We start from the raw sequence: 26,281 nt of genomic DNA on the forward strand, positions 1-26,281 counted from the left end.
TTGAACAAATGTTTTATCATCTAGTTGATTTTCAAAGTTTTTTCCTTCTAAGCATTTTTGGTTATATTTTAGTTTCAAAATTTGTTTTCTGTTAGAGATGCTATACTATAGAGTATGAGTAACTTCCAAGAATGAAAACTGGCACTAATATTGACATAAAAAAAACCTCAACGCCATCTAGCGTTTGGCGACATTTGACACTTTTTCACTGTAACAAAAAATTATTTATTTAATTTATATAGTAGGTTAAAATAGATTAGTAATAAGTTTCTGATCTCAGTTCATGGCAGAAAAACGATTACAAAGCTTGCAAAAAATTCCAAGGGTCGCCAAACGCTAGATGGTGTTGATAGTTTTACTCTTATAAGTTTCCCATATTCTTTGCTCTAGACGTTAACTATTTGTGTAAACTTCATTTTTATCAAACAATTTTAGATGTAGTCGTCAATATTGATTCGATAATATGAACTGGTCGGCATGATATTTAGATTTATTTGACGAGAATACAAATTTGGGAATTGAGCCTGTGAATAATCATTTTGAAAAAAAAAAATGTTCATTTATTTATTTTGCTTGTCATCAAAGCCAAAACTGACTTCAAAAACAATTCTGTCCATTATTAGACCTATTTTTATAGGTTTTGGCTAGTTTGATAAGGTAATGGAGTCTAAATAATTAGATACTGATTACCTAATGAAGAAAAATTTAAAAGCAGCAATTTCCCAGAAAAAAAATTGGAAAATGAATAAAACCTCCCAAAGAAAAACTTTCCTATTATCTTAAATAAATAGTATAAAGGAATGTTAATTTTCTAGTTAAATATTCTTGTATTCTTCAAAGTGTTCATCAAAAAAGTTTTTCATTTACTTAGTAACTAATGAAGGAAGGTTTAATTAAGTTTTATGCCCCCACAAAGCTCTCATTCCTAATTTGCGGAATAGTTCTCGTCTAGAATGGATTCAAAGGCATAGATAATTTTTGAAAAAATATATCTTTTTCGTGTGTAAAATTTATTCTGAGTTACCAGGTATTGAAAGTAATGCAACACCGGGTATTGGTGTTATGGAAAAAATTGTTACTGGGTATTGAAAGTAATGCATAGCCGGGTGTTGGTGTTGAAAAAATTGTTACCGGATCTTGAAAGTAATGCATTTTGTGTCTAAGTCTACAAAATTCCTTTGCTGTTTCTGAGATTTTGGCGGTGGTTTATTGACTTGTAAGAAAAGTGGCAAGGCAAGTGGCAAGTGGCGAAATTTATTTACTATTTCTGAAAGTGTGAGCAAGTTGTTTAGAGCAAGTGGCGATTCTATCACCCTATAAGATTAATTGCTCTTATTGTAAATACGCCTAAGTGAATGCAAAGCTAATACAGGAAAACAAATTTATTTTTTGACTTTTCGGCTGCCACCCCTATGTGAAAATCCTTAGCTAAGCTAAGGACAAGAGCTGGTTCAAATGAAACCTGTAATTAAAAGAATTATATTAAAAAAAAGAGAAGATTAAAAACCATAAAATTGCGTCATGGTGTCAGTATTTCTTATATATTGTTAATAAGTCAATTATTATTTAAGAACATTTTTTTCTTTTTTCAATGCTCAATATAAAACGCAATAATGGATTTTCTTAGCTGATTAAATAGAAAAATAAAAAATTCAGTAAGAATTTTGTAGTCAAAACCGAAGAGTATAAGTATCTCACAAGAGTGAAAACTGGCACTAGTGTCGACAAAAGAAAAAGCTCAATGCCATCTAGCATTTGGTGACACCTGACATTTTTCTTCAGTATTATAATAAGAATAATTAAACCAATTTTATATTTGGTAAAACTACTGTAGTAATAATTGTCTGATCTCAACTCCTGACACAAAAATGATTACAAAGCTTGAAAAAATGCCAAGTTTCACCAAACGATAGATGCCGTTAATGTTTTTTTTTTGGCAACACCAGCGCCAGGCTCTACTCTTATAAGTTACCCATACTCATTGGTCAAAACCTTAGAGTACACCGGACAATGAAAATGGAATCTGATTATTTGAATTTATTGATTGGAAATATAATTACATATCTCTTTGAAAATTAGTAAGAAATCGCGAATTCAGCTTTTAATAAAAAAAAAAACCCCAGATTTTGTGGATTGCGGATGATGCATCTAAAAAAAAAATATGACAAAAACGTCCGTAAAAAGTTTAAAACTTATGGACCCAAACAACTTAGGATGGTGCAGCTTCTCTTTGAAGGTGCACCTGTCTTTGAAAATCATCAGATAGTTAATGTTTAAATTTCTACGGACGAAACACGGACGATTTATAAGGTTGAATTTAACGGTTAGGTCATCTATTTATGTCAACGGATCAACATGGAAATACAGACGAAAATATGATACTGCCCTAATATTTCATAGTTTTAAACCAGCCATCAGAGAAATCTTTGACAATTGTGGTCTGGGTTAAGGAGGCCAAAATATTTTTACGTTGATGTGTCTGGTAGTTTAAGGTTGAAAAATGGAACACAAATTTCTTCAATCCTAATGAACTATCTTCAAAAATGGTTGCTGATAAATTATTACTGCTTCAATAAATCAATAAGAATCCTGGACCATTTTTTAACACGCCCTAGGAGGACAGAATAACTATCTGAAACTAAAAAATCTTTTTTATTGCTGGGTATTCTTCATTTGCAACAATTTTTCACCTTCATTTGGGCATATGGTTTTTAAACATCCAACGTAATGATATTTTTTCCATATCATGAAAATTTTGGTTGAAACTAAACATAGCAATTTATCAAGAGCTAGGAATAAGTACATTTTCCCGTTTGTTAAAAATAAGAGATCAAGACTAGGTCTGAGATATCAACTTCTCCAGATTGCCAACAAATATAAGCTATCTGATCTAGCAAGTGAATCACCAGCACTTTATTTATATAAAGAGAAATAGTTCCTTCCACCTAAGGAAGCAGGGATGAAATGCAATACTGATTTATTTGTAATTTGTTTTGTAATTCTCTTTCTGATCTCCGTGAGTCAATGTTTTCTTCTTCTATTCTTCTTTTCTATCATTTCTTTCGTCCTTTCTTCGTCTGTGCTCCGTGAGAGTTATTGAAGCGCATATTATTTTTCATTTATTATTAAAGGAAACTTACGAGTTGCCTCTCCGTCTCCTTTGTACCAATTTGTGTATGGCGTTTTTGGTTAATAAAGTCAAGTCAAGTAAAGTCAAGTCTTTAGGACCTGTTGATAGCTTTAGGACCTGTTGAGGTGTAGAATGTGTAGATATATCAGTAAATACAACAATATCGTTCAAGCTAAATTATTACTTCTTCACATTACTGCTAGTTTATTAGCAGTAATACTTATCATTATTGCTTCTATATTATTACTGCTACAGTAAATCCAGCAATATGTACAGCTACCTGTAGAGGTGTATCTACTGTCATATACCTAGAGGTGTAGATATAGGAGTAGATGTGTAGAGGTAGAGGTGTAGCCTGTAGAGGTGTATCATACATGTAGAGGTGTAGAAGGGGCAGCCATATAAGTAAATCCAACAATATGTACAGCTACCTGTAAAAGCGTAGCTACTTTTATATACCTAGAGGTGTAGATATAGGAGTAGATGTGTAGGGGTAGAGGTGTAGCCTGTAGAGGTGTATAATACATGTAGAGGTGTAGAATGGGCAGGCATATAAGTAAATCCAACAATATGTACAGCTACCTGTAGAGGTGTTGCTACTGTCATATACCTAGAGGAGTAGATATAGGAGTATATGTGTAGGGGTAGAGGTGTAGCCTGTAGAGGTGTATAATACATGTAGAGGTGTAGAATGGGCAGGCATATAAGTAAATCCAACAATATCGCTGAAGCTAAATTATTATTGTTTCATGTAAGAGGAATTGTAGAGGATATTTGAGAATCAAATAGGCGTAAAACAGGGAATTACCATATCCCCTAAACTGTTCGCAGTTGTCGTAAATGATCCAGTGGTACTTATGGAAAATAGTTGGGAACCATCAGTGAAATTTTATCACTATCAGTTTCACTTTTATTTTTCGCTGATGATTTCGCTGATGATACTGGCCGCAAAATCAGCAGAGGATTTACAGATGCTGTAAAATTTGGTGGAAGAATACCTTGAGACAAAAAGTTAAAATTCAATGCAAAAAAAAGAAGCGTTAATGTTCCATCGTCGTCGGAAGCCAAGTCAAGAAGAGAAGATATTTTACTTTATCGAGAAATACTACTAGTGGCAGGAGAGGAAAACACTTGGACTTTTGCTTGCAATCGAACGGAAGCTGGAAAAGGCACATCTCAGCTGCAGAATCGAGTGGCATTGTTTTCCCTCCCATCGCCAAAACCAGACACTGATGAGAACAGTGAACCATAGGATCCCCAAATACTTGTTTAATACTAAAATTATATCAATTATGTATTACGGAGCTTAGCTATGGGGTTTCAAGGAAGCCAAACAACTAAATATGCTCCACCTTCAATACTTTAAGCAAGTGCTTAATCTTCATATGACAAGACCAATGTTAATACGCAAAGAAGACCTAGGTATATTTTATCTTAAGTTGACAAGAACTGCCCAAGCCATCCGGTATTGGCTTAAAGTAATAAAGCTAAGATATGATAGAGTAGCTAGGGCAGCGTATGAGGAATTATTAAGTATGAGGAAACAGACACTTCGGCCCTTGTGCATTTAAGACCTTCTTAATGAAGCCTGTTTATCGTATTTATAGAATGATGATATAGGCCCAAGAGTTGATATAACAGCTCTGTTGAGAATGATCCGAGTGAGACTCGATGAGCAAGAAATCCAGAAATGCTGGTGTGAACTAGGTTTAATCAAAAGCTTAGAAATATATAGACTTAGAAGCTTAGAAGCTAGAAGCTAGAGAAGCTTAGAAGCTAGGTTTAATCAAAAGCTTAGAAATATATAGTTAAATTCATATATGGAAATAAGTTTATTTTAATTTGAATATTCATGTGAGATGTATAAGGTTACGAGCCCAGTTGAGAGCAAACTGTCTGCCAGTGGGGGAAGCAGCTTTTGAAGATTTAGGGCACCTAATCAAAGAAAAATTGTCCACTCTGCAATGTTGAGTAGGACGAATTGGGCAATTTTCTCCTGAGGTGCCGCGAGCTATCTCGCGGCACTTCAAGTTAGGGTAACTATCTCAAGTTAGGGTAAATTGGCTGTAGGGAAGTTCTAGTTAGCTACTGCTTGGCATTCTTATATTTACGACTCCATAAACTATTTTATGGTGGGAAATTTTGTGCTGAAGGTGATGGAAGTGAGGCGCAAATGTAAAACTTAGTGTTTGGTTTCGATTTTAATATATTTGTACCTAGATGCATGTAATTAGACTTTTGTGCATGACCCTCGGGTTACCAATACAAATTACATTAGTATTATTATCATAATTATAGGTTTCTGTAGAGGTCTAGAATGTGCACATTTATCAGTAAATCCAACAATACCGCTTAAGCTAAACTATTGCTGCTTCAAATAGCTACCTGTAGAGGTGTAGAATGGGCAGACATGTCAGTAAATCCAACAATATCGCTGAAATAAATCGTGACCGCGTCATAAGACTCTGCTTGAACTTTCATGCCTTTCTTTAACTGATCTGCAACAAATCGTGGAAGCATTTCATAGAGCAATGAGTCTGAAAAAGAAAGTCGTAATTATTGAAGAACGGAGAACAAGGACGTTGCCTTGATTTTGCTCCATGGACTGGAAAACCTGTACAGAAAAATTAAAATTACAAAACCTTGTATCTACGTCCTCCAGAAAACTGATTACCAAACACGGAAAGAAATGAAATTGGAAAACCTCTTAACTAGTATCTGCATTTTCCACAATTTCTCCCATTCCAATAAAATAATACTTACTATATTGCTTAGATGAAAATTGAAAATACAGTCGCAAAGTTATGACAGAGAACATCGAATCTTTAAAGTTACTTTAGCTCCATATGAAAACCAGTAAAAGTTGTTTTTACCCCTGTAAACAGGGGCTTAACAGACTAGAGGAGTTGAGGGGGACACCCTTCCTCAAGTGTTCAACCAGTCGGTATAAAAATTTATGTCGGTAAAATAGTGGAGTGAAATTGCCACTATTTTACTGGCTAATGGTTTTTTTTTTTATACGGGAGATAGGCTGATGGAAATACAGTAGGTAAAAAAAAAAAAAAAAATCAAAAAATGTTTAACAGGTGAGCTTTGAAGTTTTGAGCTGTGTAACTTCAATTCAATGTACCATTAAACTGAGTAGAATTTTCAGAACTTTGGTTATTTTAAATTTAATTTCTGAAATGAGGAACAGAGTGTTCTGAACCATTAAACTTGAAATCAATGAGAATATTTCTGAAGTTGTGGAACTCAATGTACCATTGAATTGAGTAGAACTTGTAGAGCTTCAGTAATTTTAAATTTACTTTCCTTTTGGGTAAGAAAGTCGACTGAGCGAATAAATTTGAGATCAGTTGGAATGTCTCTGAAAGTGTTGACTACTGTCGCCTCAATTCTGTCCCACATTAATTTGAGTAGAGCTTGCAGAGCTGCGGCTATTTTAGATCTAATTCTCTAAATGGTGTACTGAGTATACTGAGCCACTACACATGAAATCAATGAGAATAATTCTGAAGTTTCAGAATTTCTTGAATCTCAATTGAATGTGCTGTTAAATTGAGTAGGTACTACGAAAATCATAAGAGCTACCAGAACTTCAATCATTTTATGATACTTTCCCAAATGAGTACCAAAGCATTCTGGGCTATTAAACTTGAAATCAATGGGAATATATTTTAAGTTCTAGAACATATCTAGGTTCAATTGAACGTTCCGTTGAACTGACCACAACTACGATAACTTACCTTTCCTAACTTAGATTAAAGTCTACTAAATTTCTTCAGTAGCTAATCCTAGATTGGATTAAGTACAAAGAACGAATTGATCTAATGGTCGTGTTAACCTAGGCTCGAATCCTAGTTATGATAATTTTCGAGCCACTTTAGCCAAGTGGATGGTACACTGGATTTGCAACAATATATCCATAGGACCAGGGTTCAAGCCCTAGCTACGACAATTTTTTAGCCACTTTAGCCACGTGGATGGTGCAATGGATTCGCAACTATATGTCCTTAAGACCTGGGTTTGAGTCCTAGCTATGACAATTTTTGAGCCACTTTAGCTAAGTGGATGGTACACTGGATTTGCAGCAATATATCCTTTATAACCTGGGTTCGACTCCTAGTTATGAAAAATTTTGAGCCACTTTAGCCAAGGGAATGGTACACTGAATTTGCAACAATATGTCCTTTAGGATCTAGGCTCGAGTCCTGGTGTCGCCCATCTCAAGTAATGGCATGAGGTGGGATTCACTGGTGTGCCTCTGCAAGCTAAACCACCTGGGGTATAGAGGAAGTAAGCCTCTGAGGCCTCAGCCTTGGTGTAGTTGGGTCCCCCCACAAAAATTACGCTTATAATTGAGTACAATTCCAGAATTTCTGTACTTTCAAATTTAGTATTCTAAATGAGCACCATAGCCTTTTGAATAATATTCTTTGGAAATATTTTTGAAGTATTTTAAACTCTGCAATATTAATTCAATATACCACGGAATTGAGTAGAACTTCCAATGCTTTAATGGTTTAAGCATTCTAGTGTCTAGTTGTGAAACTTCTGTAACTGCATGTCAATATAGATAGATAGATAGATAGACTAATGAACTAATGAACTAATGAATATACTAATGAACCGAATAGAACCTTTGAATTGAGTAGAACTCCTAGAACTCCAATAATTGCAAATTTACTTTTCTAAATGAGAATTATACTATACTAAGGCATTAAACTTTATATCAGCGAAAATATCTCTGAAGTTGTAAAACTTCTATTGCCTCAAGTCAAAGTTAAATGAGTGGAGCAACTAGAAATCAATGACATTATCTTTGTAGTTTTTGAACCCCAGTTGCATTAATTCGGACTTCCAGAATTTTCATTAGCTTAAATTTACCTTCCTAAATGAGTACTGTTGCTACTTAAATTATAATCATTCAGAATGTATTAGAACTTTTTTAACCTCTATAATAATACTTTAATTTACCATTGAAATGATTAGAACTTGAAATTAAAAACTTTTGACAGCCAAAGTAAACTGAGGCATTAAAATTTAAATAATAAGAATATCTTTGAAGTTGTAAAACTTGTGTAACCTCAAAACAGTGTCCAACTGAATTGAGTAGAGTATCCTAAAGTTTAATAATCATACGTTTGTTTTCCTAAAAAAAACACCAAAGCATATTGTGCCATTAAACTTGAAATCAGTGAACATATCTCTAAGGTTTCATTAAACCGAACTTCTAGAATTTCCACAAATTTTATTTCCTAATTTCGTACCGCAGCTATTTAAATTTTAATAAAATAGAATATCCTTGTGGTTACCCTCTTTAGTATTATTTCAATTTACCATGGAATTGAGTAAAACTTCCAGAAATTTAATAATTTCAATTTTAATTTCCTAAATGAGAACCAAAGCATACTGAGCCATTAAAAATGACATCAATGAGAACATCTTTGAAGTTACAGATAATCTACAAACTCAAGTCAATGTACCACTCAACTGAGCAGAACTTGCTAAAATTTCTTTAAAAAAAACTTTTTCGTATGCTGACCATGGTCTGCGTTGCGCAGGTAACGATCTCCTGATTCAAAGTCTTTGGCCATGAGTGCAATACGTGGTTGGGGGCAAATCATCTAACGCTTCCTTTGTTCCCCCCCCAGGTTTTTAAAGGTACCCATTTAAAGCATAGTTGAATCTAGATGAGTATACAGTACCACATTATTGGCCCCCGTTCCAAATTAAATAAACAGCGACACCAGGATTCGAACCCCTGACCTAAATATTTCTATTCTAGATTACTAACCACTCGGCTAAGATGGCTCCTGAAATTTAATAATCATAAATTCATTTACCTAAGCAACTACCAAGTATACTGAGCCCTTAAACTCGTAACTAATGAGGATGTATCCGAGACTCTAGAACTTCTGTAGCCTCAATTCCATATACCATTGAAAGAGAACAACTATAAAATGTCAACATTTTTAAATTTACCCTCCCAAATGAGGACCAAGGTGTACTGAGACATTAGCTTTGACATTAGTCCCCGAAGCCGCGCCACGCCGACATGACGGCGGCGAATTTGTGATTTAAAATTGGCGGCGGCGTGCCGCCATGCGCACCGAAATTTTTTGGCGGTGCGCCGCCGATTTTAGACCGGCGGCGCGTGACGGTGCGTCGATTTTTCTGATTTAAAATAATAATAAAAATTCTACTTCACCAAGCACGTTCAACCTTGATTTTAGTTAGGATTTTTAAATGGTTGGCTAAAAACATACAAGAACAATATGACAAAACAGGAATTTGTTTGGCCGTGCGGAAAGTGTTCACCGTCGATCAGACCAAGTAGAATTCTCATTTTTAGCCACTAGACCCAGGAAAACCTCTGTTGTATTTATGTTTCACATCGCATTGTTCTTATAAAATCCCGTGTTTAGTCATTTCCTTCTTGTTAATGATTTGGGTTAATGTGTGTATAACTTTCAAAGTTTGAAGTTCAAACATCTCCTGTTCATCAAATACATACAAAAAAGAAGTGAAAAAAACAAACAAATAACAACTTCGAAAAAACACTGTATACAGTGTATATGTAAGCCATGGTCAGATACCATGGCTTAACAACACCAACAATTTTAAATCAGCGGTTACATCACTTCAGTTACAATTGATGTAACATAAGTGAGTTAGTTCACTCTGCCTGGAGCCATTGATCTTTTTGCAGTCACAATCAGTCCTGTCGTGCTAAAAAACATTTTAGCTGGGGCACTTATAGCCGTTACAGCCAGAACTTGACGAGCGTAAACTGCCACTCGCGGGATCTGATACTAGCATTGGACCTTGGGGTCCCACAGAATGCCGCAAATGGGCTTTTTCTTTGTATCTGCTGAAATAAGTTGTTTTTATAAGGGAGAACAAACCTGCACCTTTACCATAGGGCTCCTGTGCTCTACACTACAGGAGGAACTAAACTCCACCTTTACCCTCTTTTCTTATCAACACGGAATAACCCTCCAAAATTCTTTTCTGAAGAAGTGGTCAAGTTATAACGTTGTACAAGTCAAAGTTTAAGGCTACTTCAACTTCAGTGTGCTCTGCTAACTGTAAAAAAAAAAAACATTATTCGTTTCTATAGATATATTTCTATGCTAGCTCTAGATAGTCTATCAAGCGGGAAACTACCACAAATCAACATCGATAAATAAATGAAACACAAAACGAACAGAAATTACAATAAATAACTGAGTCAGACTCAAAACGAGCAGAAATTAACATAAGTTGGGCTCAAAACCCCTATGCCTTCCCAAGGCCAGAACATAATTTTCACTTTACTGAAAAAATATAAATGTTTTTATTTATATAACTTTAATAAACCAAATAATATTAACATTTTGATTACTAAATATCAGTATATGTATATTAAAATGACAATGCTTATTCATTTGTATTTTTTCAGCCAGGATATCTTTGAAGTTGTTAAACTTCTGTAACCTCAAGACGGTGTGTCGTTAAAGTGAATAGAACCCAAGAGCTTCAAAAACTTCACATTTACTTTCTTAAATGAGAACCAAAGGATATCTAGCCTTTGATTTTGATGTTAAAGAGAATACCTCTGAAGTTGCAGAGCCTCTGTAGCCTCAAGTCAATGTGGCATTGAATTTCATAGTATTTTTCAAACTTCAATAATATCGTATTTACTTGTCTAAATAACTGCCGTAATTTAATGAGCCATTAAACTTAAATGAATGAGAGCATATCTGAAGTTTTGAACCTGAATCTCATTGATCAGAACTTCCAGAAGTTCCATAAATTTAAACTCACTTTTCTTAATGAACATCATGGCTTTTTAAATTATAAACTTAAGAAAATTTTTGAAGTTTTCTTTGTCATCTATAAAATTAATTCACTTTACCATGGAATTGAGTAGAAATTCCAGAATTTTAATATTTATAAATTTATCGAAGTATGCTAAGCCATTAAACTTGAAATAATTAAAAATAGGAGTGAAGTTGTTGAGCCTCCATTGCGTTCAGGAGAGTTTCCAGAATTTTGGCATTTTAAATTTCCTTTCGTAAACCCCAACTCCCCTAAAAAACAATAATCATTGAAATGTCATTGAAGTTAGTTAACCTCTGCAACATTAATTCAATTCTCCATGGATTTGAGTAAATCAGTTCACAAATTGCAATCAAATTCCATTAGTTTGGCTTTCCTTTAGTTTCGGTAGTTCTCATATTCATCAAAAGTTTCTATGTTATATGCAGAGAAGTTTCTTCTCCCTTACTGTTTACCTGTTTTCTGCTTTTCTTCAATCAGCATTTCTGTTCTTTCATCGACAAGCATCTCCAGATTATTCGCGTATTTTTCCATCATAGCCAGCATATTGTCAAAAATATTTGCTTTCCTGAAAATAAGAAAACATAATTATAATCCAGATAAAAGTTTTTAAAATACCTTGAGTAGTGCTTGTTATATCTGATATTTTGATATATTTGATTAGGTTATTGAACCTGATATTTTCTGGTAAGTCTGTCTTTAAAAAACATACTGATTGTTTAAGAAACGGATTGTATTGAAAAGTAATTAATTGCTTTTAAGTAATTTTTCATTAACAGAGTGACCAGTCGGACTTGAACCAAAATAGCCGGATCAAAAATATTTTCATTTTTTTTTTATTTAATAAAAATTTATTCGATCATACCCAGAATTCTAAATTCTAAAGAACTTACTAATCATCTTGAGAAAAATCTTAAAGGAACTAAAATTTTAAAATAATTGTGTATTCAGTTTATTCTAAGTTATAATTCAATTAGACAGACTTTATCATCGCCAAGGAATATTGGAATAGTATATTTTGAAAATTATTATACTAAATCTATTCTTTTTTTTATTGAATTCATTGTTTGAACTTCCATTATCTCTATTTGATTTTTTTTTGTTTCGCAACGTCTTTTGTGTCCAGTAAAATAAAATTTTAGATGATTCAGGTCTCAAATGAACCCTCCTCCTTTCATATTGAAACCTCCTCCTTAATTCTATTTAACTAAGTTTCTTAGTTAAATAGTTTTCTATAAAAAATTTGACAGTTTTTTGTGTTCAGTAAAATACAAATTTGGATGATTCAGGATTCCACTTTTTAGGAGGAGGTTTCAAATCAACCCTCCTCCTCAAAACTTCTCAAATGAACCTTCCTCCTTTCATATTGAACCAAACTCCTAAAACCCATGTAACTAAGTTTCTAAGTTAAATAGTTTTCTGTCAGGGGGATTTGTGTTCAATAAAATTCCAATTCGGATGATTCAGGAGGAGGATTCAATCAACCCTGCTCCTAAAAAATTCTAAAATGAATCCTCCTCCTTTTATATTTTTGTTTTATTTATGGGAAACTATATACGGCATAAAATATTTCAAACTATAACATTTCTGTTTGGAAATCATATGAGATAACAAACTAGTTACTATTATCTTAAAACATAGTTTTGACTATGAATAAAGATAGTTTGACGTAAAAGTTACTAAAGAAAGGAAGATTTGTAAGGTATTCAATGCCTTGTTCTTTACGATAAAGTTTGACTCTGTCTCAAAACTTTATTTTTTAAAACAATAAAAAACTTTAGCGTAAAGTGCGAGGCATCGAGGAAGGGACAGCCCCTTTCAAATACGGAATAATTTCTGTTCGTTTTAAGTTTTAATGTCGCTCCTTACTTTCAGTTAAAAAAGCTTGTTCTTTTAGTTTAATTTCTGAACGTTTTTGAATTAATTCAGGCTTTGATTTTGGCTCACCGTGCATGAATAATTAAACAAAATTCGCATGTTAATTTTACTTTTTTTTGGTTAAATGGCTTTCTCGAAAGTTGTTTAATTTTATCTACGAACGTTTTATTAGTAATAAATATACGTAACTTACGAATTAACTTACGCAACGAACTTTCATATTCATATATTTTCATTATGTATATTAGAGGGTTCGCCCCCTAGTCAATACCTCGCTCTTTACGCTAAAGTTCAAATTTTGCTCTAATTCTGTAAGAATGGCCCCTTAATCACAAAGAATGTTAATTAGAATAAATATATCTTATGAAAGTACTAAAAAAAACTTTAGCGTAAAGAGCAAGGTATTGACTAGAAGGCAAACCGAATTATATACGTAATAATTTCTGTTCGTTTTAAGTTTTGATGCTGCTCCTTACTTTCAGTTGAAAAACTTATTTTTTTAGTTAATTTCTGATAGTTTTTTTTAAATAATGCTGGTAAATCCGGTGCACCTTCATAGCAATGTCCCTTTCCCCATAAAAACTGCCTCCATGGAAAGATCCTACCACGTAACCCCCCCCCCCCACTACCAGAAAAAATCCTCCTGAAAACGTCTGTATACTTCCAAATAACCGATACTATATGTAAGCATTGGGCAAAGTTCATAGCTTGCAGCCCTCCCCCGGGGACTGTGGGGAATTAATCATCCTCAAAAACATAGATATTATATTTTCGACCTTGCGGAACAAAATGGCTGTCTCAAAATTTTGATTGGTCGACTTTCGGAAAAATTTGAGCGTTGGAGGGGGCCTACTTGCCCTAATTTTTTTGGTCACTTAAAAAGGACGCTAGAACTTTAAATTTCCGTTTGAATGATCCCTCCCGCAATATTTTAGGACCACTGGGTCGATACGATCACCCCTGGGAAAAAAAACCAAAAAAACAAACAAAAACACAAATAAACCCGTATCCGTGATCTTTCTTCTGGCAATAAAATGCAAAATTCCACATTTTTGCAGATAGGAGCTTGAAACTTCTATTGCTGATACGCTGAATCTTATACGCTAATACACTGAATCTGATGGTGTGATTTTCATTAAAGTTTTATGACTTTTAGGGGGCGTTTCCCCCTTTTTTCGAAAATACGGCAAATTGTCTCAGGCGCGTAAATTTTGATAGGTAGGACTAAACTTGATGAAACTAATATATTTTAAATCAGCATAAGAATCTGATTCTTTTGATGTAGTTATTGGTATCAAAATTCCGATTTTTAGAGTTTCGGTTAGTCGGGTCGCTGAGCCGGGTCACTCCTTACTTACAGTTCATTACCACGAACTGTGTGATGTAAAGTGCAGAGACTAGACATTTTTGATGTCCAGCGAGTTCGTAGGTTGGTATTAGTTAGTAAATATAGAAAAGTTTATAAATTGCTAAAGTTTGTCAATTTGTACAAAGCGTCAATTGTAAATTTTAAAATTACAAAATAAGCTTAAACAATTTTAGTTTTTGAAAATCAAACAACCGCTCTGACCCACACACCGGCAACGAAAAAGACAAACAGAGAACTAATAAAACTGTCAGTAACTGATGTTAACTTTACTAAATGGACGCTAAAAACAGCAGTAAGACTGCGCCAATGACATGTACAGATGCACTACCAATGATACATTTACAAGGTACATGCACAATGAGATGCAGAGATACATTACCATGCCTTACCTTACCATTACCTTACCTGATAAGCAAAATTATGACAGAACACAAAGTTCCTGCTTCTAGTTGCTTCTTTCACTAATGAAAGTGTCTAAACCTAAATCTAAATTGCTTCTTCTCTAGTTAGACTTCTAATTTAATACTTCTATTATAATAGACTTCTAATTCAACTTCTAATCTAAAACAATTAAAACTTATTACTTTTACTTACATGCCTTTTTTTAGCGGTCTTAATTTCACCCTGATTGTCTTTTACTAATCGTAAATTCGAGCTGGAGTTTGTTTACCCTTATTGATTATGATACTAAAGCTTTGATATTTAATATACTTTAATTTGTTTTTCTTTTTGCAGATTTCCTTATGATGAACCAATGGACGCAGCGATAAGTCACTCTGACAGTGAATGTTTCCGGAGCTATCTGAGCGATATGTTGGTTCTCATCCAACGATGAGTAAAATAGAAAGCCAATGTCTTTTACTAAATGGACGCTAAAAATAGCAATAAGACTGTGCCAATGACATGTACAGATGCACTACCAATGATGCATGTACAAGATACATGCGCAATGACATGCAGAGATACATTACCATGCCTAACCTTACCATTACCTTACCTGATAAGCAAAATTATGAAAGTTCTTGCTTCTTCTCTAGTTAGACTTCTAATATAAGACTTCTATTATAATAGACTTCTAATTCAACTTCTAATCTAAAATAATTAAAACTTATTACTTTTACTTACATGCCTTTTTTTAGCGGTCTTAATTTCACCCTGATTGTCTTGAAATCAGGTCTAAGTGTAGGGTCCTCGTTCCAACATTCACGGATTGTTTGCAGAATAAAATTAGGTGCATTCATTATCCTTTCCAGTCGTGGCCTATAATTGAAAATAGAACGAAGTAACTATAAATAAATTATAACCATAAATGAAAAAAAAAGTAATACTTATGATAAAAATCAATAACAAAAAAATATATAAATAAGGGTTCAAATTATAGTCAAATACTTTTTGTAGCATAGGATACTCTCTAATGAAATTTCCAATTTTAACGTGATTTTTTTCTTATTTTAAGTTCGAATTTAGCATCTATTGCTAAAAACATGGTAGAGATATCTTTATTAGGAGTTTTAGATACTCATATCCCAGGGATAGGAAGCATGAAATTAGGTGATATAGAATTTGTTTAATCAGGCAGGAAGGATGGGGTACATAGACAGGGAGTAGGGCTCATGATGAATAAGGAAGCTGCTAAGTCTTGTTTAGGCTGGGAGGGTATTAATAATAGAATACTAATTGTTCATTTTATGACTACAATTTCAAGGTATCTGTTATTGTAGTATATGCCCCTGTTGAACCGACTGACGGAGATGCTAGTGACTCAGATGAATTTCACTTACAGTTACAGAAGCAAATAGACAGTGTCTCAGGTAGAAATATGGTGTTTTACTAGGAGATTTTAACGCACAGGTCGGATGTGTCCTAGCCGAGGTATCCTAGGTATCCTAGGTATCGAGGTATCCTAGAGAGATGGTATCCTAGCCGAGGTAAACTTGGTGTAGAAAAAAAAACAGTAATGGCTACAGACTTTTGCAATTTTGTTTTAAGTTTTTCCTTTAAGTTTTGTTCTGCTCTCTTCCTAAACATACATAAACTAAAGCCAGTATTCAATTAAATTTCCGTGAACAATTTATGATTGATTTCGTAGACACTATTTAACTTCATTTAATAGGATGCTGGTCACTGGTTCCGTTTACAATCTAGTTACAAGCAATACGGTGTTTGGTCATAAAATGGCCCGTGATGGTAAGACAGCAAACCTTATTGATTATGTTATAGTAAACCGAAGACTGGCAGGATCAATACAAGATACAAGGGTATATAGGAGTGCTGTTATTCATGTTAAAAGTAAAGATCACCATCTAATAGTATCTAGGGTTAATTTAAAGCCGAAATTTCTGAAGGGTAACTACCTCCCGGGAAGTTATCATGTTGGTAGACTCCAGGATGAGAATTTGAGAGAAACTTTCCAGAAACAGTTGAAAACTAAAATTGAGAGTTTAAAATTTGACAATGTGGAAGATGGCTAGAATAATTTTAGAAAAATAATTGTGAAGTAGTTGATGGTGTCTTAGGGAAGAAAGTTAAGACTGCAGCTAGGAATATTAGTGAAAGGCTTTATATTTAATAGAGAGGAGAAAGGGTTTGTACAAGAATTGTCTGAGTGATAGATCGCATGAAAACAAAAGGAATGTAAAGAAAGTGGGGGAAGCATTAAAGTATGAACTAAGGAGGTGTGAAGTGGAGGCAACTGACAAAAGTGCCGAGGATCCGGAAGATGCAGCTAGGCGGCATAAAAGTAAAATATTGTACTGACATGTTAATAAATTGAGAGGGAGCAGTCAATCTGGACGGTTCTTAGTCCCGGTCCCATTTAAAGCAAGGAACAGGGCCACAATTAGTGATAAGGAAAGAGTTAAAGAGAGATGGCGTAATATTTTGAGAATGTGCTAAACCGAAATACAGTTGCAGGAAAAGATATAGAGGAAAATGAAAAAGTTTGTGATACCTCGGATGTGAAGGAAGATTTGTTTTGTGAGGGAGAATTAGTGACAGTACTAAAAGATTAAAAAATAATAAGGCTCCACGTGGGTGTTTAACCAAGATTGTATCCCTGGCAAGTTTGAATCAATGCATGGTTTCTGCCGCAATGGTGCCAAAAATTCTTCAGATAACTTTCCAGGAGAGATTTGTCCACGGAGTTTTTTGTTTTTTTTTTACCCGTTTTTTTGTTATTTCCGTCTAAAAATGGAAAAATAACCGGAAAAATGGAAAAACACACTCATGGGTGTCAAATGGCAATTTATGTCTGCCTCATTAAGTTTGATGTATTAAAAGGGAATAATAATAAAAAAAAATGTAAATGAGCCTATAACTGGCCCTCTATGATGTCCACGTATATGGCCCAGCCTTTCCATTAAAGAAATATCGCCCAGATTGCGCTATTAGGGCACCATGTGACACTTTATGACAGCTTTATTGAGTTAAATAAAAATCAAAAATCGATAAAATATAAATTATGTTGTTTTACAGTAACATAGATCCAGATAAGGAGTCTAGGCTCTTTTATAGCTTAAGTAATAGAATGAACAATTGTCACAAATAAACAAAAATGTATTGGGGGAAATGGATTTTCTTTGAATCTTTTTTAATAAGGAAACAATTAGACCGACTCTTGTCGAAATTTGTGAAGGGCGGAGGGGGACAATTTTTCCATGAAAATATAAAAAATGATTCGTTTTCAAAATTTTCGCTGGTGTCCCAGTATTTACACTAGCTCAATTAAGTAAAACGAATATAGTTTCTAACTTTTTTGGGAAACAACTAAGGTTTTGAATGAAAAAGGAAAAAAATAAAAAAGAACAGGTAAATATTTCGATTAGATCACCCATAACCAATTTTCACAGATTAGGGTATAAGCCAAGGGTACAAATTCAGGAAAATACAGGGATGAAGAAAGGATTTTGTTCTATTTCTGCATAAGGATGCAAAAAGCCATTTTTCAAAATTTCAAGGGTAATTGTCGCTTGAGAAAACACAAAACACCAATCTAAAGGTATTTTGCCACATGTAGGGGAGTAATTTTTACCCCCTTCCTAAAAACATGTTAAGGAAACAAAATAACTTTTCATTACATTGATAAAGACTATTATAATTTTTTTTTTGGGGTTGATTTAGTGATTTTCTTCCATAATCTAGTGATTTATTTGCTGATTTAGTGATTTTTTTTCAATAATCTAGTAATTTTTTAATCGGGTGGCAACGCTGGTCCTGAGTCCCCTAGTGATTTATCACTATTTCGAGTGATTTTTTGTATTGCCTACAAAAATAACTAAATCAGCACATAAATAACTAGATTATCGAAGAAAATCACTAAATCAACCAAAAAATCACTAAAATCTAGTAATGTTTGACCGGGTGGCAACCTTGGTCTTGAGACATGCACTGCAACCATTAAGCCAGTTTTTTAGCACTAAGATCTTACATCCAAGATCTTACATCTTTCTGCAAAGATTATCGTTTTTTAACTATCTTTGTTCTAAGATGTTACAGCTCACTGATGTTAGCAAAAAGTGTGAAGACCGCCACTGTTCTGCCATATAGAATAATGATGAGAGAACTTTGACGATATGCTCATCATTGTTCTCAGACCGCTGATCAGAGCAGAATGATGAAAGACGTTTGCACAAAAACGGCCAAAGATGTAAGATCTTTTTTCAAAGATTTCACTTTTAAGCGTTTTCTGACAAAAGATGTAAGATCTTAGCACATTGATGAGTGGAAAAACGGCCCTATTGCAGCTCGAGTGTCAACGTCTATCCCAACAGTAAATATAGAGTGAGCCAAGACAAAGAAAAAAAACCCGCAAGAATCCTAATCAACCAAAGACTCTTGTTTTCTCCTTTTTCCCAGGGGTGATCGTATCGAGCTAATAGTCCTAGAAGGTCAGGATAGGGTTCATTTCAACGTAAATCAGAAGTTTGAGTGCCCTTTTAAGTTACCAAAAATATTGGTTTGCAGCAAGCCCTCCTCCCACACCCTTTTTCCCCAAAAACATCCGATCAAAATTTTACTTGTTGTATGTTTTTTGCTATGATTGTTTATTTGATTTCTGTTCGTTTTGGGTTTCATTTATTCTTTAATAGTAATTTCTGGTCGTTTTGAGTTTGAATTTTAGAATGTATTTGTATATCCTGATCTTAAGTTTAAAATGGCCTTTACTTTCATTTGAAAAACTTATTTTTTGGAAAGTTTTTTTTTAATTAATTTTTGTCTGTTTTTGATTGTAAAAATTTTAAAGTCTTTATGGGGGGGGATTTCTTACTGTCCGATTATTCTTGACTTTAAAAAAACTGATCTAGAACTTTCAATTTAAATCGAATGAGGCTTTTTTCAAAGTCAATACGATTACCTCTTTGATAAAAACCTTATATATGAACAATAGACAGCTTGCATAACTTGTGGACAGCGATTGACAACAATGAATGGATTGAAAAAATAGCTCCAATAAGGGGGTTTAGACCATTTCACTTGCTGACACAAAGGGATCACGACAGTTTGGAGTTGACCTTAATATAAATTTGTGAGCCAAAGCAATTTTGCATCTATCACAGAGTATGGATTTTAACCTTATAATTGGATAATTATGATAGATTTCAAATGTGTTCTTCCCATATAAAACCCCTTCCCATAAATTATAAACCCCCCTTTATAAGTTATGCCCCAGGGCATAACTTACAACGCCTACTCCCTGGGCCCTGGTGGGCTGTGTCGACACCGGAGTTTTTTGTTATCAGAACTTTGAACTATTTTAACAAAATGTCTATCTCAAAATTTTTATCTGATGCATTTAGGGCGTGGACGAGGGAGAGGGGCTAGTTGCCCTTCAATCTCTTTTGACTCTTGTGAACAAGAGTGAACAAGAAGTTTCAATTTTCAATCAAAAGAGCCCTCTCTAAAGTTTATACGAGCATCCCTTCCATAAGAAATAATATGAGAGATTCGGAGAATCCTTAAATTATAACCCTTGCCCTGAGGGCTTTGGGGGAGTTGTAATCCTCAAAAACCTAATTTCCAGAACTTAAAACTACGTTTAATAAAATGGCTGTCTTAAAATTTTGATTGGATGTGTTTGGGGAAAGGGTGGGCGTGAGAGGGGGGTTAGTTACCCTACAATCACTTTCGACTATTACAAAGGGCACTAGCCCTAGGAACTTCCAATCGAATGAGCCTTTTTTGAAGTTTCTACGACACCGCCTTCTATAAAAATCTTATATACCCCCCGGACATAACTTAAAACCCTTGCCCTGAGAGTTGTGGGGGATTTTTATCCTCTAAAATATATTTTCTATCAGGAAATAATCTATGCTGGAAAAAATGGCTAACTTAAAATTTTTAAGCTATGTTCTTGGGAACCAGTTGTACGTGGGGAGGGGGTAGTTGCACATAAATCCATATCGACTATTAGAGAGGGCACCAGCCTATGAATAACCGATCGAATTAGCTTTTTTTTAAGTTGCTATGAAAACGGTTTCTATAAAAACCTTATATGCCCCCAGGGCATAACCTAAAACTCTTGCCCTGAGGGTTGTGGGGGAGTGTCCTCCTCAGAAACATGTTTTCTATCTGGAAATCAACTACACTGAACAAAATGGCTATCTCTAAAGTTTGATTCGATGTGTTTGGGGGAATGAAGGGCGTGGGGGGGCTAGTTGCCCTCCAATCACTTTCGACTATTAAAAATGGCACTAGCCCTTTAATTTCCAATCGAATGAGCCTGTTTTGAAGTTTCTACGACAACGCCTTCAATAAAAACCTTATATGCCCCCAGGGCATAACTTAAAACCCTTGCCCTGAGGGTTGTGGGGGAGTGTCCTCCTCAAAAATATATTTTCTGTCTGGAAATCAACTACGCTGAACAAAATGGCTATCTGAAAATTTTGATTTGATGTGTTTGAGGAAATGATGGGCGTGGGGGGGGGGGGGGGGTTAGTTGCACTCCAATCACTTTTGACTATTAAAAAGGGCACTAGCCCTTTTATTTTCAATCGAATGAGCCTGTTTCGACTAATAAAAAGGGCACTATCCCTTTGAATTTCCAATCGAATGAACCTTTTTTGAAGTTTCTACGACAACGCCTTCTATAAAAACCTTATATGCCCCCCAGGGCATATCTTAAAACCCTTGCCATGAGGGTTCTGGGGGAGTGTCCTCCTCAAAAACATATTTTCTATCTGGAAATCAACTACGCTGAACAAAATGGCTATATCAGAATTTTGATTGGATGTGTTTGGGGAAATGATGGGCGTGGGGGGACTAGTTGCACTCCAATCACTTTTGACTATTAAAAAGGGCACTAGCCCTTTAATTTCCAATCGAATGAGCCTGTTTTGAAGTTTTTACGACAGACCCTTCGATAAAAACCTTATATTCCCACAGGGCATAACTTAAAACCCTTGCCCTGTGGGTTGTGGGGGAGTGTCCTCCTCAAAAATATATTTTCTGTCTGGAAATCAACTACGCTAAACAAAATGGCTATCTGAAAATTTTGTTTGGATGTGTTTGGGGAAATGGTGGACGTGGAGGGGAAGGGGGTTAGTTACACTCCAATCACTTTCAACTATTAAAAAGGGCACTAGCCGTTTAATTTCCAATCAAATGAGCCCGTTTTGAAGTTTCTACGTCAACGCCTTCTATATAAACCTTATATGCCCCCAGGGCATAACTTAAAACCCTTGCCCTGAGGGTTGTGGGGGACTGTCCTCCTCAAAAACATATTTTCTATCTGGAAATCAACTACGCTGAACAAAATGGATATCTGAAAATTTTGATTGGATGTGTTTGGGGAAATGATGGGCCTGTGGGGGGGATGGGGCTAGTTACACTCCAATCACTTTCGACTATTAAAAAGGGCACTAGCCCTTTTATTTTCAATTGAATGATCAGGTAGTTTGGTTACTACAACAACACGTTCTATATAACACATTATATCCCCCAAGGGTAGAACTAAAAGCCCTTGAACTGGGTACTGTTGTGGATAGTACTCATCAAACACACAAGATATGTCTGGAAATCAACTACATTGAACAAAATGGCTATCTCAAAATTTTGATTGGATGTGTTTGGGGAAATGATGGGCGTGGGGGGGGGGGGGTAGTTACACTCCAATCACTTTCGATTATTAAAAATTGCACTAGCTCTTTAATTTCCAATCGAATGAGCCTGTTTTAAAGTTTCTACGACAACGCCTTCTATAAAAACCTTATATAACCCCAGGGCATAACTTAAAACCCTTGCCCTAAGGGTCGTGGGGGAGTATCCTCCTCAAAAATACATTTTCTATCTGGAAATCAACTACGCTGAACAAAAAGGCTATCTCAAAATTTCGATTGGATGTGTTTGGGGAAATGATGGGCATAGGGGGGGGGGGGGTAGTTGCACTCCAATCACTTTCGACTATTAAAAAGGGCACTAGCTCTTTAATTTCCAATCGAATGAGCCTGTTTTAAAGTTTCTACGGCAACGTCTTCTAAAAAAACCTTGTATGCCCCCAGGGCATAACTTAAACCCCTTGCCCTGAGGGTTGTGGGGGAGTATCCTCCTCAAAAATACATTTTCTATCTGGAAAACAACTACGCTGAACAAAATGGCAATCTCAAAACTTTGATTGGATGTGTTGGGGGGAATAATGTGCGTGGGGGGGGGGGGGGGCTAGTTGCCCTTCAATCACTTTCAACTATAAAAAAGGGCACTAGCTTTTTGAATTTCCAATCGAATGAGCCTTTTTTGAAGTTTCTACGACAACGCCTTCAATAAAAACCTTATATGCCCACAGGGTATAACTTAGGGGGAGGGGGGCTAGTTACACTCCAATCACTTTTGACTATTAAAAAGGGCACTAGCCCTTTAATTTTCAATCGATTGAGGCTGTTTTGACGTTTCTACGACAACGCCTTCTATAAAAACCTTATATGCCCCCAGGGCATAACTTAAAACCCTTGCCCTGAGGGTTGTGGGGGATAGTTCTCCTCAAAAACACGTTTTCTATGTGAAAATCAACTACGCTGAAGAAAATGGCTATCTCAAAATTTTGATAGGATGTGTTTGGGGAAATGATGGGCGTGGGGGGGGGGGGGCCTAGTTAAAATCCAATCAATTTCAACAATTAAAAAGGGCACTGGCCCTTTAATTTCCAATCGATTGAGGCTGTTTTGACGTTTCTAAGACAACTCCTTCAATAAAAACCTTATATGCCCCCAGGGCATAGCTTAAAACCCTTGCCCTGAGGGTTGTGGGGGATAGTCCTCCTCAAAAACATGTTTTCTATCTGAAAATCAACTACCCTGAACAAAATAGCTATCACAAAATTTTGATTGGATGTGTTTGGGGAAATGAAGGGCGTGGGGGGGGGCTAGTTGCCCTCCAATCACTTTCGACTAATAAAAAGGGCACTATCCCTTTGTATTTCCAATCGAATGAACCTTTTTTGAAGTTTCTACGACAACGCCGTCTATAAAAACCTTATATGTCCCCAGGGCATATCTTAAAACTCTTGCCCTTAGGGTTCTGGGGGAGTGTCCTCCTCAAAAACATATTTCTATCTGGAAATCAACTACGCTGAACAAAATGGCTATATCATAATTTTGATTGGATGTGTTTGGGGAAATGATGGGCGTGGGGGGGGACTAGTTGCACTCCAATCACTTTTGACTAATAAAAAGGGCACTAGCCCTTTTAATTTCCAATCGAATGAGCCTGTTTTGAAGTTTCTAAGACAAAACCTTCTATAAAAACCTTATATGCCCCCAGGGCATAACTTAAAACCCTTGCCCTGAGGGTTGTGGAGGAGTTTCCTCTTCAAAAATATATTTTCTGTCTGGAAATCAACTATGCTAAACAAAATGGCTATCTAAAAATTTTGATTGGATGTATTTGGGGAGACGATGGGCGTGGGGAGGAAGGGGGTTAGTTACACTCCAATAACTTTCGACTATTAAAAAAGGCACTAGCCCTTTAATTTCCAATCGAATGAGCCTGTTTTGAAGTTTTTACGACAACGCCTTCTATGAAAACCTTATATACCCCCAGGGCATAACTTAATACCCTTGCCCTGAAGGTTGTGGGGGAGTGTCCTTCTCAAAAATATATTTTCTATCTGAAAATCAAATACGCTGAACAAAGTGGCTATCTAAAAATTTTTATTGGATGTGTTTGGGGAAATGATGGGTGTGGGGGGGGGGGGGGAGATTTTTGTTGTATGCATGGAAGTGCATTTCACATGAAGACTGAATTATGAATTAAATCCTAAGTAATATAAAAACATTCCCTATTTTATGTTTTTTTATTTATGTTAGGAATTTTCTATTTGATCCTTCTATTTTAAGTGATATTATTTCTATTTTATGCATTTAACAATGGAACTTGACTATAATTGAAATAACAGTTGTTGCAAAATGTCGTTGGATCCAATCTAATCTGTATTAAGTTGTCATTCCTTAATTTGATAATTGTGATGCACAAGAAACTCGAAGTCCAATTATAAGAAACATTGATTCAATCAATAAATCAATTTATTCAATTAATAAACACAACAAAATACACTTCAATATAAACTCCCCCGTAAGGCTCTATGGCCAGGAAAAAAACAGAGGAGAAACAAAAATGAAACAAATACAAGTATTTTCAATTTTATGCATTGCATTTCAACCTTTCAAAGACTCAACACACACACACACACAAAAAAAAAACAAACAAGAGAAAAAAAAATAATTAAAAGACCCAAACAAAAAGCGATTTTACGAGACTCCCCCCCCCCCAAAAAAAAAGGATGTAGGACAATCCAATAAAATAAAACAAATTCCAAATATATATTTGAAACCAAACCACAAAAAAAATATTATACAAACTCAAAACCCCTCACAGTAAATGTTTCTAACCCAGGCTAGTGTCACCCCCCCCCCCCAAATAATAATAATAAAAATTAACAAAAATATATTTAAACATGAAAAATCAGGACATTAAAAAATTTCTTAAAATTCTTTTGAAAGTACCAAACGAGTGACATTCATTGAGCTGACTCAGGTAGGCTATTCCAAACGATATGACAAGCAGTTAATGGATTAAAGTCAGACCTCACCGATGGAGTAAATAGAATATTAATATTCCTTGAATTACGAAGATAATGCGAAGACCTATCAGTGACGAAAGAAGGAGTAGTTTGAAGGGCTGTGGGAAAATCACCATGAATTTGATGAAAAGTGAAAGACGCGCACGAAAGAGTGTAGAGAGACTGCAAATCAAGTAATAGGCTAGTTGGGTTGGATGTAGAACAATTTGTTTCCTGTATAAGCCTTCTTGCCTTTTCATATAACTTAGAAAGTGGTTTCAAAAGAGAAGGGAAAGTTGACATCCATATTGTAGGGCAATAAGAGACGGAAGACTGCACTAAGCAATGGAACAGAATTTTAAAAACTGACCAAGGAAAAATGTGTTTTAGCTTCCTCAAAATTCCAAGACTCCTTGAGATCTTCATATTAATTAGTTCAATATGATGCTTGACTGAAAGGTTTTTATCGAGAAGAATACCGAGAAATCGGACATATCGTTCCTTAGGTCTACTGAGAGATCCCCTTTAAAAATGGATTTTAGATAACTCAGGGCACGCCAGAGAAATACGGGAACAAATTAAAAAACTTGACTTAGCAACATTTAGGGCAAGGCAATTTGAATCAAACCAAAGAACGACTCTTAAAAAAGGTCAACTAATTTGGGAAGTATCTCAGACTAGGTTCCTACTACAGTACCAATGGTACTGTCAACGCGAAAGCAACGAGAGTGTCCACATCCTGTGAAAACGATGGATTTTTTTAGCATTGAAAGATTCAGGATGACATAGGCGACAGCAAACTGTAGGTTTTTGATTCATAACCGCAACTATAAGGTCATTAACATAAATCAAAAACAAACACGGCCCAAGAACAAAACCTTGAGGAACACCAAACTCAACTTCAGACGAAAAGTGGGAAAGGGAATCTACGGAGATAGTTCTACCGGACAAATAGGAATCAAACCAAACATGAGCCTGCCCTCTTGCACCATTTTGTGATAGCTTATAAAGTAGAATCACATGAGTTAAAGAG

General features: G+C 35.2%; 1 protein-coding gene across 1 annotated transcript in view; it reads right to left on the reverse strand.

Moving 5' to 3' along the window:
• The window catches only part of LOC148942401 (receptor-type guanylate cyclase Gyc76C-like), a 398,466-nt gene that overhangs the window by 20,911 nt on the left and 351,274 nt on the right, over nucleotides 1-26,281 (reverse strand). The window contains exons 16-18 of the mRNA XM_089103313.1: nucleotides 15,327-15,461; nucleotides 11,410-11,522; nucleotides 5,516-5,667 (exon numbers count right to left, since the gene is read on the reverse strand). Of these exons, the coding sequence (XP_088959439.1) occupies nucleotides 5,516-5,667; nucleotides 11,410-11,522; nucleotides 15,327-15,461 (400 nt within the window). The remainder of the gene's footprint in view (nucleotides 1-5,515; nucleotides 5,668-11,409; nucleotides 11,523-15,326; nucleotides 15,462-26,281) is intronic.

This window comes from Artemia sp. Qi Xiang Cuo, chromosome 17, assembly GCF_049724085.1.
Source record: "Artemia sp. Qi Xiang Cuo chromosome 17, ASM4972408v1, whole genome shotgun sequence".
NCBI lineage: Eukaryota > Metazoa > Arthropoda > Branchiopoda > Anostraca > Artemiidae > Artemia > Artemia sp. Qi Xiang Cuo.